General features: G+C 38.0%; 1 protein-coding gene across 4 annotated transcripts in view; it reads left to right on the top strand.

Annotated features, from left to right (window-relative positions):
- TLX1 (T cell leukemia homeobox 1) overlaps positions 1 to 12,327 on the top strand; it is a 15,784-nt gene extending 3,457 nt beyond the window's left edge. For 2 of the 4 annotated variants that reach the window (XR_011922465.1, XR_011922467.1), the window contains exons 3-4: positions 5,685 to 10,029; positions 11,110 to 12,327. Coding sequence is in view for 1 of the 4 variants with exons in the window: in XM_072424269.1 (XP_072280370.1) it covers positions 5,685 to 5,907 (223 nt within the window). In the remaining 3 variants the exon portion in view is untranslated. Of the gene's footprint in view, positions 1 to 5,684 lie in introns of all 4 variants that reach the window. The other 2 variants (XR_011922466.1, XM_072424269.1) reach the window with 2 other exon arrangements.
- The last annotated feature ends 3,805 nt before the right edge of the window (positions 12,328 to 16,132 follow it).

The following is a 16,132-nucleotide window of genomic DNA, read 5'->3' as shown; positions in this document are numbered from 1 at the left end:
ATATATATATATATATAATATATATATATATATATATATATATATATAGGAAAAATACTTAGATAATTGTATATATAAAGGACATCCATGGTTAATATTTGTCTCCTGTAAATATTCCATTATTGGGGAAAGTGGAACAAATATATTCATATGACTATTTTTAGTATGTTGGATGTTCATGATAGAACAGAGAGTGTTTGTTGCAAGCAATGTAGCAAAGAACAGATTGATGTGTAATATGATGTGACCCAAAGCAACAAGTCAGAAATCTTGATGTTAAACTGGGATTGATTTCCAGGGCTTCCCTTCCTATCAGGAGCAGTGATATAAAGGTTGTTTAGACTAATAAGTGGTCTTTATTAGCTTATCTGCTTTATAATAATTAACTGCTGCCCTCCTACCCACCCAGTATAATTCTGCTCAATGTTCACCACCTTCAGGATATCAGAAATAAACATTATCAGTGACAGGTATGAAAATTTGCCACTTTCAGTGCTGGAAAAACTCTTTTTCCACCAGGTCAAAAAAATCTTTGTATGCAGCTGTCATAAAGTTCAGAGAAAGTTCACATAGTTTTCCTATGTGTATGTCTCTATGTGATTATGTAACCCGTGTACAGTGTGTGAATATTGATATATGTACATAGACCCCCCCCTTTCCTGATCTCTATACATTTGCTGTATGTTATTATTTTATAATTATAGACATTATTAATACAATAATGCTCTTTTTTTTTAGCTATATCATAAAAAAAATAAAAATGGAAGCCTCTATGGTAATTTTAAATATTATATTAACCCCTTCAGTGCTGGTCAGCCATAAATAGGTCTCTAGAATCTAAACTAGGATTGTTTCCTCCATAATAAGAGTAGACCTCAGCAGCTTCCCCATACATGTGAGGACATGAAGATATTGCTCTCACATGCACTTTCCTCTACTTAGGGTTGTTTTAACGAATTTCAAACCAGTCAAGTGGCTTGACGACCAGCCAACCATTGCAGCCTCTGGGGCTTTGGACAGGAAGGGGTTAAATCTGTGCCATAAAGGGATCTTACATGAGATTACAGATATAAGAAAGGAGTTTGTTACCTGATAAGGTGCAGATCTGGAGGTGTCTGTGCTATATGGTCTCAGGAAAGATATATAGGAAATGTCAGCATTGCATGGAAACCCCGACTAGTTTGGGGACACCTGGGATCTGTGTTCCGATGGAGCTGCAATTAACTCATACAATTAAATGGCTTTTTCTCGGGTCCATAATTACTAACGTGATTACAAGAGATAATTAACCCCATGAGTGCTGAAAACTGCAATTTTCTACAGGTTGTGTGTATGTGTTATGTCATGAGTGCTATTAGATCTCTATGTATGTGATATATTATGGGTGCTATTTCATCTTTATGTATGTGACATAATATGGGTGCTTTTGGATCTTTATGTATGTTATATTATGGGTGCTATTAGATCTTTATGTATGTGATATATTATGGGTGCTATTAGATCTTTATGTATGTGATATAATATGGATGTATTAGATCTTTATGTATGTGATATAATATGGGTGCTATTAGATCTTTATTGAACAGATAGTCGTAATAAATCCCCGAATAGGAGCTGAATATTAATAGCAGCTTTTGGTAACTTCTCAGCACCTCCTGGGAAATCATTATAGGACAGATTGTAATTGAAGTATATTTGTGTGTATTGGGCTGATATTATGGCTCTGGTGTGGACAGTGATATTAATAAGGTTTGGGTGTCAGTAATTAGCTGGGATCACATACTTTATATTGATATTGAGTGTCACCCAAGCACTGTAATAGGGTTGGGACTCTATAAAATTCCCTATGGAGGAATCCCTGGGCTGTATCTGTTAGATGATCAGGATGGAGATATCACATACAGGGCTCTGTCTGCTGCCATCTGCTATATACTGAGGATACCAATCACATCTCCTAACAATGTCCACCAATAGGGAGTCACCTTGCCTTATAATAGCCCTTATATAATACCCCCAAACTGTTTTCTGATATGTATATGTGGGCATCTCTTCTGGGTGAAATCATTTACTGCACGTTAGTACTGTATACAGGAATATATATAATATCTATTAATGCACCCACATGTATACCTCTACATAATATGGTCATTATATATATATATATATATATATATATATTAAATGTTTATATATATGCACTTAAATAATTACATATATATATATACAATATATATATATATATATATATATATATATATATATATATATTCCTATATATAAAAGTGCAAACATTTTCTACAGTAGTACAACATTCTCATGGACTTACTTACCTTATTACTTACCAACAGGCCAAGACATTTAAAAAGCACCCTATATCCCCTTAAAAGCTAAAGGTAAAGTTTCTCTTCTAATAACTGTTAGTAAATTGTCCCCCCACATATAAAAAGTTTCTGATCAAAAATCCAATAGTAAGTGAATTGTAAAGATTCCTGGCTGGTGTTTTGTAGTAGGCACAGTCTGGTACATACTCCAGGTGTCTGGGTAAAGTAAAGCAGAGCAGAGGCTGCCAATTTGTGTCTGCACCTTACACGTTCCTCACTCATTGCCTTGTAGGTACATTTAGCTGAGCACAGCTCTGGCATAAAATCAATGTCTATTGGGATAAGCCATGTCATGTCTGCAGGGAGAAAACCCTGTTCTTGCTCATTTATTATACAGAGAAGCATGATTTTTTATTGGAGCTGATATTCCTTTCTGTGGTGTAGTTGTATTGTATACATTATGGGTGTATTATTGTACAAGCTGGAACTGAATTATGCATTAATAGACTGATTTACTGAAGAAGTTGAGAATCTTCACAGGGCATATAGAGGCTAATCTAGTTAAGGGATACACTACAGTGTTATTACACAATCTACCTGCACAGTACACACCACAATAATATTCCTAACATTATATCTGTATTCTGATGTACACAAACGTTCACATTTTAATTGTATAGTTTTACACACTGTACACATTTATTGTATTTGTACTGGACTAACTATACCTGTATTGTTATATACATTGTAACTGTATTGTACATACTACAACTATATTCTTATATACATTGTACTTGTACAGATCACCCTATTACTGTATTCCTATACACACTGTACCCATTTTGTGCACACTACAACTATCCACTGGTACACATTGTTCTCTAAACACTATAACTATACTCATATACACTGTACATATATTGTATTATTTTGTAGCAGTTTTTGTACCTTTATACACTGCACACTCTGTCTGATTTATTAAAGACTGGGGATGATCATGGGAGAATCTGGCTGTTCCAGCAAACTAAGAATGGATTTAGTAAATAAACATTTATTAGTTGGAAAATGTTTTAAATCCTGGACCAGATGCATTCCAGGTTTGTTGTTTCACCCAGGTTCCCCCATGATAGTCTATCGTCTCCAGTCCTGAAGAGCTTTAATAAATCAGGCCTTCTATGTTGTACACCTGACTAATGGAATTGAGTGAGTATTCACTTTATTTCTGCAGTCATCTGAAAAGAAAACTCATGTTAACTTTGAATACCCAGTCATGTGCAGATACTTATTACATGAATGGATAACTGTGAATACTTACACAATTTCAAGTTTCTCAAATATTTTTTTAAATCAACTCAAATATCTATATTCCTACCTGTAATTCTATACATTGTGTTGCTATATTTCTGTAGCTGAATTCCAGAACTTACTGTACAGTTTCTATACATAATATAGCTGTTCTCCAAAAAAATGTAATGTTATGTGCTGTGTAGCATTGTATACACTGTTGCAGTATAGTACATCTAGTACAATGTATACAAACTGTTACATACACAATGCTCTATAGATTGTGGTTTGATACATAGAAGCTTTGTTCCTAGAGGGCTATACTTTGCTGAAATGTACTGTACACACAATAGTCAATATTAACCTTCATTGTTTTCCTTTCCTATAGCCTGCATTGTACACTGTGTACCTGTATTGAATATAGTGCTAAAAAAAGTTACATTCATGCAAACCTTACACTTTTAGGTATATTGTTATACCTTTATATTCTATGCACACTTTTTGGCTTCATTGGTAGTGATTACTTGTTGTAATTATATTTTTAAATACAGTTTGGTCGTTCAATGAAGATCATTTATAGTCTGATGTGTATTGTAGATGTTCCATACATGCTGTACTTTTATTCTCATGGACTTTGTAGGGTTTTGTTCAGACTGTTGTTGTATATTGTGCACATTCTAGGTGTATATTGTAGGTTGTATTTTGTATTCTTACAGATATATTAGATGTACAGTTCAGGGCGTAGGTGTTTTCATATGGAGATTGTAGGTGTACTGACAAGATCTAATTGTATAGTAATATGTAATGTAAAAATAGTACAATGAGAAGCCAATTACTTATAGGCAGAAGATGAGAAGAGCTTTCTCTCAATGGGAGTCAGATGGCAGGGGTGTCAAACTCTGGCCCGGGGGCCAAATCTTGCCCCCAATGTCCTTTTTTTTGGCCCCCAAAAGACATCCTAAATATGAACTGCAGCTGGCTTGCCGCTACTACAATTCCCAGCATCACTTACGTCCATAGACCAGCGGGCTCTCTGAGTGGCCCCGCATTAGACTGTTTTAGTAGCGGCGCTATTTAAATGAAGAGGGAGATTTAGCCCTGCATTGGCCGCGTCTGCCATTTCCAGCCTGTGCAAAATTTAAATTTAAATTTAACTGAGAAGGCTACATATAGAAAAGGAGGTATATGATTTTTTTCTTAAATACATTTTTTTATGCCTCTTTCTCTAATATAAGCTTGTTCCAGATTGGATGTGAAGCAACACCTCTTTGTTTTCATATGAAAAGGGTTTATATCTAATGAGAAGGAAATCTTCCTCAATTTTTTCAATACATTTCAAGGTTGGCCCACGACTTTGTCTAAGTTTAATTTTGGCCCTCTGTGTATTTGAGTTTGACACCCCTGATCCAAGGCTTGATTTACACTGATCATTACACTAACTGATTGAAAATAAATAGGAAAATCCGTTGTTTCTACATTTTATAGCTGTGAGTTAGGGGGTAACAATGTGTTGTTTTTTGGCTGTAAAAAGTTATGACTTTAGGTAAACTTTAATGCAGTACTTAAATACTAATGATGTGCTTTAACATTAGCAACAATCAGCACTTAGCTTTAATTTACTGACTAGGCTAAAAATATGGAGCTGATTTAGGAATACTGGATGATATATGAACATGTTACCAAAGTGGAAAAAACAGTTATATTTGGGAAATGTTTTGGTTGTGATGGTAAGAAATAGAAAATAAAAAGCTTTAACTGGCAGATGATCTCCTATACAATACCTATCATCTAACTTAAAAATAATCTTTTTATTCTGGGACCAATCAATTATTATTATTCAGCCTTGGCAAGTTAATTTACCAATATCACAAACAAAGCATTGTATTTGATTTTATTAATGTTATTTACAGCTCTTTCATATAAGACAACTTACATTTTATTGTCTTCAGAAACACAATTATTACAGACAGCTGTATGTGTCAAGATGTTGTTCTTTATTAGACTCTAGAAAGCAAAAGCAAAGCCATTTTAGTTGACGTGCTTGCAATGAGAATGACATTGTTCTTGTTCCACCTCCAGAAGACAGACAGCCGAAGAGAGAGAGGCGGAGAGGCAACAAGCAAACCGGATATTAATGCAACTTCAACAAGAAGCCTTTCAGAAGTCTATAAACCAACCGCTCCAGCCAGACCCCATCTGTATTCACAACTCTTCACTCTTTGCCCTGCAGAACCTCCAGCCTTGGTCAGATGACACTTCCAAAATTACCAGTGTCACCTCTGTGGCCTCTTCCTGTGAATGACCAGAGCTTGCAAGTAGAAATTTCTGTGGGGAAATGGGGGGTAACAGACTGGCCAAAATGTATTATTGAACTTTTTATTTCAGAGACTCATATGAAACCACAAGACGCAGCTTGTCGAAACAATTCTAACTCCCAGCCTTCAAAGTCTCCACCTTGCCATAGGAAAGTTCACTATACTGTTGGATCCGGAATGAATTGTGCTTTACCATAATGACTTACCTCCCTACATTAATCCTCATTCATGGTTGCCATGCCTAACAGCGAATTAAGAAGTGATGGGAATTCAGTGAAGTCTCATTTCTTGACATTCAGAGGAAAATCGCATATATATTTTAAAAAGTGAATAGGTTATTTGTAAAATATCCATGTCTATGTGCTTGCTGAGCAGGCACTCTATATTTAATCTTATGGTGGGCAAACAATAGGCTGTCGGTCAGAAAAAACATCTTAGATAACTGATCTTCCACCCAACCTTGGTGACTGCCTACTAAAACTCAATTCAAAATCCCATTGTCACCTAATATTGCTGGAAATGACAAAACCGGATAATGATAATTTAATATCTATGTGTAAAGTTCTCCTTTCTACCGTCAACCTGCCATTGCCCAACATTCACTGGGCTCTTTTTCAAATGAACCTACCTTCAATAAGAACTATATGTAATGTCCTGCAGACATCAAAAGACTGAGACCTAATTACTTGCTATGGGGCAATACATAAAGTCCTTCTTGACACACATTGTAATTAAGGTCAATTTATTAGGCTATATGCCTCATTATTTTCTCTTATGCCTATTATCTTCCCCAATCAGTGACAATGAAAGTTTAAAATATATCACATGAAAATAATGATCACCATGGTATACAACATGTGTGTTCTAGCTTAGTGAATTGAGCCTTCACTTTTCAGCAATGTACTGTCTGGTTAAAAATAACCTTTTGAAGTCATGCTTGCATATGAGGGAACTTTCCTGTAAGTCCTTTCAGAGATAGTCTATAGTCAGAATATAAGTGAAGTAGTCCAGAGTTTACTTTTAAACACACCTGAGAAAAACATGCACATCTTGATGGAAAATACATTATAGATTATTTCAAGTGTGATCTAATATATCTAAAGGCATACGCAAGACACACATGTGGACTATCAGAGAATTTTCTGTATTCTTTTTTATCCAGGGGAACCACTTTAAGAATTTCCAGGTCTCAGTGAACCCCTTCTACAACCAATGTATTTGGTGTCGATGGGAATATGCTCCTTACAATAGTGTCCAGCTGAAAGCAAGGCTGCCATTGGAAAGGGTGGAGAAGGCGGGGTAGTTCTGTACCAAGCCCCAGTCAAAGGAGCTTGACTTTTGTAATGCTAGAACTTTTTGCCACCAAGGAAGGGTTCCAGGAAGTTTACCCAATAAACATTTCTAATGGTGGCCCTGGTTGGAAGAATGTTTCTCTTGCAGTGGCAGACTAAATGCTACGCCTAAAGCCAACTAAAATTATCCCTGGTGTCTTGTTGCTAGCTTTGCCAAGTGGTGTTGGCTCAAGAACTATGCAGGCACCAGAAAATGGAAGGTCAGTCATTCACAGCTCATGGAACCCTGACAATCTCAGGAGGAACCCCAGGGTTGGCTGAGAATGGCTGATCTAAATGATGAAGGGGCTACCTGACATGCTATTTAGGCTGTGTCTCATTCTGTAAAAGATTTGGTAGTAGAAATGACAAAGTCTGGTAAATCTGGATGTTCAGCAGATAAGTAGAGGGAAATATTATCATATTACACATATACTGTAGATTGTATGACTATACTTTTTATTTCACTCTGTCAACATTGCTGATCACAGGAACACAGAAACCAAATTAGTCCTAATAACTTAAAACCCAATTGACCCTTCAATTTAAATCTGCTAAATACATTCCAGTTGTATAAAAACAAAAGTACACATGGAACATTTCTTTACAAAGCACAAATAAAGTTTTCTGCTGCTGGAAATGCACATGTGTATTTTGTATATCATGTTATGGGGTTGGCACTGGTCTGGTAGGTAACTGACCCGTGTCTTAGAACTTTGAGGACATTTTTAAATGCACAGCCAGGCAAATGCAGCCTATGAACATTGTCCTATTACAAATATGAAAACTTCACACATGGGCATTTGCCTGGCTGCCCAGTTGTAAATGCCATTGTGATCAAAGTCCTAGGGATTTATCTTCTCTATAGGCCAATCAGGGACATACAATAACCAGCCAGGGGTCATTTTATTATTGGTCTCTCCAAGCATAGCTGAATGTAGCAATTCTCTGATTGGTCATTGTAACTTCATTTTTGGCACTGGCTCACCAATCATTAAGGCACAAATACAATACGGACAATTTGTCACCTATTAGACACATATAGTCTTAATAAATACTGGTAATTTTATCTGAAAACAATTCTAAAGTTGAGCTCCGGACAGATAAAAACACCATAGATGAGGTTACAAAGTACACACGTGCAATAATTGGGAAAGGATATTTCACAATCCTTTCCAACGACAAGCGACTGCACGATGCATGAACAAGTGCTGTACGTACAGCACCGTTCTGCTCTATGTAGAGGGGAGGGGGGAGAACGACGTAGCGGCACCCCACTGTGCTCTCTCCTCTTCACTTTCATTACAATAGTTCCTTGTCCGTGGATCTACCAGGATGGTTGTTCGAACGATAGATGGCGAGCACTGTGCACACACCAGATTCTCGTCCCATATAAGCCCTGAGCTGATTATCTGATTAGAATCATCTGACGTGTGTACGTATGTAAGGGATATTGCCAGTGTCTGTTAATCCGAATTCCCCTGCAAGGTATACTCACCAATACGGTCTTCCTCACCATACTCCTTTGTAGGTGGGCTGTGGTGTCAGAGTTGCCATCATTGCCACCCCACCTCATGGCAGTGCATGGGCTTTGCAATTGGCCACCTAGGCCCAGATACTTCCATATAAGCAAGGTCACAATGTGGCTGGGTGAGTATATTTTGCTTGGAGGACATTTAGCAGATATTAGCATTTGCCCGAAATTTGAAAAAGCGACAATGTCTCTTTAAGTCTCCTGTTCTGCACATCTTTTACAGCTGAAAACCAATCAGATATTTCTCTAAAATGACAAATTATATATTTTGTGAATTCTGCTACAACACCATTGTATGGTAAACTCATTTGCAAATTCTGGTACAACAAACTTCCCTCTAATTATCTGCTGTGTACACACTGGGAAAACAATGAACTGTATAAACACACACTTTGTTTCTGATTTACCATGAAAAATAATGTCTCATCTTCTCATTACAAAACTACCTTTAGTAGCTTATATTCAGTTTTTTTTTTTTATAGAAATGTACCTCTATGAAGAAATAAGGCTCCGAGAGAAAAATAATCTGACTTCTAAGCACTTCAGTTTTATTATGTATTAAATAGGGTACTTACCAATACTGCCAATTATTTGTGACTTTCAGTATTCACCCGGAACGACATTCATAAAGCAAATGGATGTAAACAATGAACAAGGCACTGTAGGTGCTTTTATATATTTATTCATGTGAAAAGAGGACTAGTCTTCACTGTTCACATGGACTGATCGCAGCAGAGCATATTGCTTTGGCGAACACACTTAATGAAGTTGGGCATCATGGACTGTATGCAGTATTTACCCCTTTCCTAGCAGAGAAAGGGTTAATGCATAGGGTTTTCTAATTTACTGGGGAGCTGCATTGAAAGCAACCACATGCACCTGTATGTGCGTTTTCTTCTTTTTATTTATGTGTATCTTTATTTGACACTATCACTCAGCAGACTATTTATGTGTTATGTACATTCAATTTTCATTGCAATTTACAAAGAAAGGAAATTTAATAACTGCATCAACAAAGTGTTGTCAACATTATGTAAATAAAATGAACAATTAGTTTTTTTTCAGTTTGGATTTCTTGTGTTCCTTTCAACAGTCTGAAGCTTCTTTCTTTTTTACATTCAGATCTTAAAAAGCATACGTTATTTTATAAACAGTAAATAACAATAATGCCTTTTTCTTTACTAAGGCCATCACCCCTATGGGACAGAATAAGAATTTAGATGATATAGGCAAAGGATTAAACGGTAAGTTCACCAAAAATACACATTCCAAGTGTTGATGTATAAAAGCATTCAGTTTATCTTGTAGCAAAAGCAAGACTTAAATGCAGAATTCTCAGTCTTACCCCATGCTGTAGTTGCTACAAGTAAAGGCTCCCAAATGTGTGGATGTAACCCGACATATACGTTATCATTCGTCCATATTCCACCCGAAATGTAAAAACACCCCATGGAAATTGTTGGCTTCATCCACATATCTAGGATAGTTGATAAACTTGAATGTCTTCTTTCTGAGCCATTTCTTGGTAGATTTGTTGGTGATATTTTGATCATTGTCATGTTGAAAGGTCCATTTCCACGTTAACTTAAATTTGATGGCATCACATTCCCACTATGCATATTTATTAAGATACAAAGTTCATAGGTGATTTGATGTTCGCTAACTTCCCAGACCATGAAGCAGCAGGGTAACCCCAAACTATATCTCTTCTACTAAGGGAGGGGAGATACTAAAAGGAGTGATCTCTGCATAGAAAGTAATCTTATGTTTGCCAAGCCTCATTAATTAGCAATGCAAATAGAGGAGAACAAAAGGGTTTTTTTTGGCAATTGTTCAAGCAGATACAACAATAATATTTTATTCACAATAAGGTTTACACATACATTTAAAATATTAAGACATAACAGAACTTATTAGGTTCATTATAGTATGGCATTAGACCAGGGTTTTCATGTCACATACTGTTATGTTTCAATGTAGTGGGGATTAGTCTTGTTTCCTGACACGTTTCACACATTTGGCTTCTTCAGGGGATATAGAGACTCACATGGATGGTGGTTGTTAGAAGTGACATGAAGGAAAGAGGTTAGCGCCCCTGGTATCCTAATGTAGAATTAAGAGATGATTGCATATCATCTATGACGTGTTGATTTTCTATTTGTGTTGGCCACATGGCTAGTTGATTGATTTATTTTCTGGGTTGGGATAATGAGGATACGTTTTACAGATAATAAATGTTTGTATCCCAATAGGTTCCAGGTCTGAAGTTTTCTTTGGAGTAATGGGAATTTTTCTAATGTCTTTGATTTATTGCCCAATTATAGATTCCTTAATGCCCAATTATTCAATCAGAAGTATATTGATTGCCATGGAAGAAAAAACATTCAAGATGTTTTTAGGAGAAACTGGAGGGAAATTTTCACAACTACAACATTACCCATTGGTGGAAAGTGGGAAGAGCGAGATGTCTGCAGCCAGTCGCAAAGGGCTATAACTTCTCCACCACTACGCTTCACAGTTGGGATTGGATTCTTCTCCTGCACCAAACATGTCTACTGCTACTGTGATCAAACTGTATATCTTTGAATAATTAGTCAACAGCACATCATTCCTGAAGGCTTGGACTTCAGTTTTATGTTAAATGGGCATCTATAATCTTGCTTTTATGTCTTTGTGGACATCAAAGGCTTCTTGCTGGCACAACTTTCATGCAGGTTGAATTGGGGCATGAAAGGTGTGTTTTTTAGATGCATGCACTTTACTGTAAATAAATTACATGTAATAAAAAGTTGTTTTTTTAGGATAGTCTGCTCTAGGGATAAATTTTGTTAAACTAGTAGCCATACTACTTTATTAGGCATATTGTAGCACATCTATGCTGGACAGTCCTCCATATGCATAATGTTGATTTTTAAAAGTCCCCTGGGAGACTGAAAGACATTCACAATTTATTTTTGAGGGCCTTGAAGAGTTCTTGTGACCTTGGCGTGATGACAGGACACACACCGAAAACAAAGAGAACACCAGATCCTCCATGTCTGAGCTTTAATTAAGACAAGTTCCACCTTCGTACACCCAAGGGGGTTCTGATTTTTAGGACATAATCCGGAAAACCTGAATATAATTTTATGGAGTTTGGTGGATTTTCAATGAACAAGTTTTTATATTTGTGATATGTGTATGTATGAGGGAGCATAGATACAACACTAACTCGGTTTGTATGTTTGATAACCGATTGCTTTCTTATTGCTGAAGTTACATTAGCATTGTACTTAGCATTTATGAAAACAGATTTCAAACGTAAATTGCTGATAAAAAAAGAGTTAGCCTTGCATTAAATCTCCTACACAAAGGCTAATTGGTCATTTTTTCCAGCGGGATTGGAACGAGGGGAAATATATTCCTTATTCCTTATTTTACAGGACTCCAATTTTCTTTTCTCAGCTCTCCAACATCACCATGTACAATACAGGACCAGTGAAGTGCAGATACTGATGGCCCACCTACATACATTTATTATTGTACAGATGAGGATTATTCCAGCTGCTGAGGACTTTCTCAACCTTTAGAACTCTTAAAATGACTTTTAGGTCTCAGGAAACCCCTAGTAATACCACTTATTTGGGGGGGTCAATCGGTAAAAAGGACTTTTAAATTTACAGTCAGTCAATCAGTCAAGATTCATGAGACCCCAAGCAAACTCTGGAGGAACCCTGTACACCATACCTGCTGATTGTGGCACACACTTACCTTTTTCTTAGAACCCTGCAATAATGTGCCAAAGCAATCATGATGTTCATAGCCAACTTCTCCAGGTCCACCACAATCCTTTCCAGCCATTGAGTAGCCACTGCTGATGTAATTCAATATTAGACATTTTAGATCTTTCCCCGAACTGCCTAGGTTAGTGCTGGGCTCTATAATGCATGGCCCGCTGTGCATGGTGCAATGTAACCAAAAACAGAAAGCCACCAAAACCAGTGCAAAAAGGCAAATGGGACTTTATATGGTTCTTGTGCAAAAAAACAAAAACAAAAAACGATGGCTTTTTTTAACGTATAGGTGTTATAAGCCACTGGTTAAAAATAAGCCTTCAGCCAAAGAAGACAAAGTCTATTCAACACAACTGGTATGCTTACTTTTTTCTGATCAGTAACTCATAGGATCCAGGAAGACTGCAGGGCTTTTTGCGTTTGTAGGAGAAGAGGTCAGCAATTGCAGCCCATGTAATAGGTAAAACAGGCAGCCTTTACATTTAAACAACAGGAATGACAATGACCAGATTCAGAAACTAACCACAAGTCTCATCAGTCACATCTAATTGTACAACCATTCTTCAATAGGGTGTGGGATTGTAGGTGAAGGGTTAACAAATCAGGATACAATCATGTGATACGTATTTCAATTAATGGAATCTCTTGCAATTATTAGTATGCCTGCTTCATATAAAAGTAAGGTATATTCTAAGAATGACATCAATAACATCCCTGTGCATAGACCTATATAATGCAAACAACAAAGCTTAGTATGAGGGTATACCATTTTGGCATTACTCCGAGCAACTGCTATAAAATAATGACAGCTGGCACCATATTGGTGGATATAGACAGCACCAACCCAGTCCTAATATCAAAGGTCCAGTGGTTAGGTATCTTTGGAATCATCAGCCGTCACTCAAATATCTCCCAGGGATGAAATGGTTAATGGGCCCAGACCTCCTGTCTGTTGCCCAAGGCCTGAGCTGTGACTCCTGATAACCTGTCTTCCATCTACAGTAAAGATCCTGTCATCTACAGGCCCGAGCTGTCATCTGCTACTTGTAAAGCTTCTGGAGAAGAAAGGAAAGATGAAGTGTGTGAAGTGAATGTGAGGACATGGCTGAACACAATGGTCGGGAGAGTGCAGACAGTCATTTTGTGGCTGCCCAGGAGCTGGTGTCATTTGTACTAGTACCGCCTGAAAATATGACACGACTTTCAAAGAAATGACAAAAATGTTTGGATGACAAGGCTTCTACTAAAAGTCCTGGTTGGGAAACAAAGAACTGAAATCCTGTAAGGTTTATGTTTAAAGGGGGGGTATAGTCCTTGTTTGGATATGTTTGGAAAAGAGATCAGATTGGTGTAAAAAATCCTTCCAATGTTTCATTAGATGTGTAAATTATTTATGTATTTATGTAATTCTGTATAAAAGAAAGGCATTTATATATTTCTTTGATTCATCGCTTCTTGCTGGAGTGACAGGTCCTCTTTAAAAGGTTGTGTGAATGGATGGTGTTTAGTATGACCTTCTGGACTTTTAAATTAACTTATACCTGGGCTTTGATGTTTGGCCTGTAGGTTGGAATACAAATTACACAACAAAGTGTCTGAAATATAGAAAGATGCACCTGGCAGGGTTAACACTAAAGGATGGGGGATCACAGGCACCCCAAATAAGAGTTTGATTATTAAGATCAACCACCAAAAACCCTCAGAAGGTGTGGTGGGCTCTTTGGAGATGAGAAGAGTGTAAAGGGGTCCTCCATCATACACAACAGTTACCCCACTGCAGGCACTGCAGTGTTCCAACTCTTATTTATATGCCTACTTCTTCATGACTTGTTCCGGCAATACACAAGATCCGGAAAAAAGAAAACAACCCATGTAGAATATTGTTGGTGATGTGTTTCACTTTGATTCCAGCATTTAAATGTGTAGTGTGGCCCCAGTGTTTCTGCACCATTTAGGGGCCCTATGGTGAGATGGTGGAAAAAGATGGTACAGTGAGTGAGTGCAGGAACAAGCCGTACCCTAACTCCTAACAAACGCCGCACTGACATCACTTCATTTCATCCACACTTTACTTGACATTACCCACTTTCCTACTCTCCTCCCTCTGGCTGACATCACACAATTTCATCCACTCCTCCCCCTGTGTGACATCACACAATTTACTCCTCCCCTCCCTCTGGCTGACATCACACAATTTCATCCACTCCTCCCCCTATGTGACATCACACAATTTACTCCTCCCCCTGTGTGACATCACACAATTTCATCCACTCCTCCCCCTGTGTGACATCACACAAATTACTACACCCCCCGGCTGACATCACACAATTTACTCCACTCCTCCGTCACACTTACCTCTTCCTCACTAAAGTGCAGAGGCCTCTCTCCCGCACATGCTGGCAGTTCTGACTCTGGGTGTGCCTACGCTAGCAAACTTTACTCAGCCTTTGTGCAGTGTGTCTCCACTAGTGCCTAGCTTGCTAGTTCCTGTACATCTGTTGTACACAAATTCAGTGTTTCCTCTGTCCTGTGTTAACCCCTTGTCCCCCAGTCTGATGTTTCCAGTCTATTCCCTGTGCTGTTCCAGTGTTCCTCTCTCTGTGGATATCCCTGAGTCTCCTGTGCCTTCTGTTGCTTCCAGTGTCTCCTGTGTTCCTGTGTCATCAGTAGTCCTGTGTCACTGGTGTTTATTTCCTGGATCCCTGGTATTTGATGCCTGGCATGTGACCTGAACTCTCTTGCTTGCTGCCTGCCCTGACTCCAGCCTTTCGTGACTACTCTTCAACTTTGTGATTTGGTACCTTGTACCCCCCGACCCCCCCCCCCTGGTGTGCCCAAGGACCGTAACCTGGCAGTAACCAGCAGTGCAACATCCTCACCACTAGAGGCTCTGGAGAAGACCTGGGTACTGCTTAGACTCTGCACCTTGGCCTTTCTCAGGGCTCACACCACCTCACATTGCACCCCCTAGTGGTCCTGTCTCCCCCAACGTGACACTCCCCCTGTGTGACATCATCTAATTTCATCCACTCCTCCCCCTTTTGTGACATCACACAATTTACTCCTCACCTCCCCCTGGCTGACGGACACAAACAGAATGGGTGGTTTAGGTGGGGCCATGAATTACCAAATTTTTTTAAACTCAAAGAAAATAAAGATACCTAAAGATCATAAAGTATATGCTGGGGATTGGCAAGGGCAATTATTTCCTACCTAAATTAGGTGAATGAAGGATTACACTGAAGTGTTGCAGTTTTTCTATAAAAGACTCCACGGGCATGAGAACCATGCCATGGCACTTCAGCTGAAAAGTTTGGCCGTGCAGCCATAGAACCAATAAGCTTGGATAAATATAGTTTTAGAGGTCCACTTACAAAAACAAAATGTTGCTGTGTAATGTAAGTATTTTTATTTTATAATTTTTACTTCTTGCTATAAAATTGTACAGATGAACTCAGTGCCACTCACTGAGCATTTGGTTTCATTGCTTGCATTGACCATGATTCTGCTTCAACCTTCTATGTAGAACAATAGAAAAATGGTGTAGTAGCGCCCTCTTGTGTCTAAAATTATG

The sequence above is a fragment of the Pyxicephalus adspersus genome, chromosome 10 (assembly GCF_032062135.1).
Source record: "Pyxicephalus adspersus chromosome 10, UCB_Pads_2.0, whole genome shotgun sequence".
Classification (NCBI taxonomy): Eukaryota; Metazoa; Chordata; class Amphibia; order Anura; family Pyxicephalidae; genus Pyxicephalus; species Pyxicephalus adspersus.
Note: the sequence above shows the minus strand (reverse complement) of the source record. Positions and strands in the feature narration are given on the sequence as shown.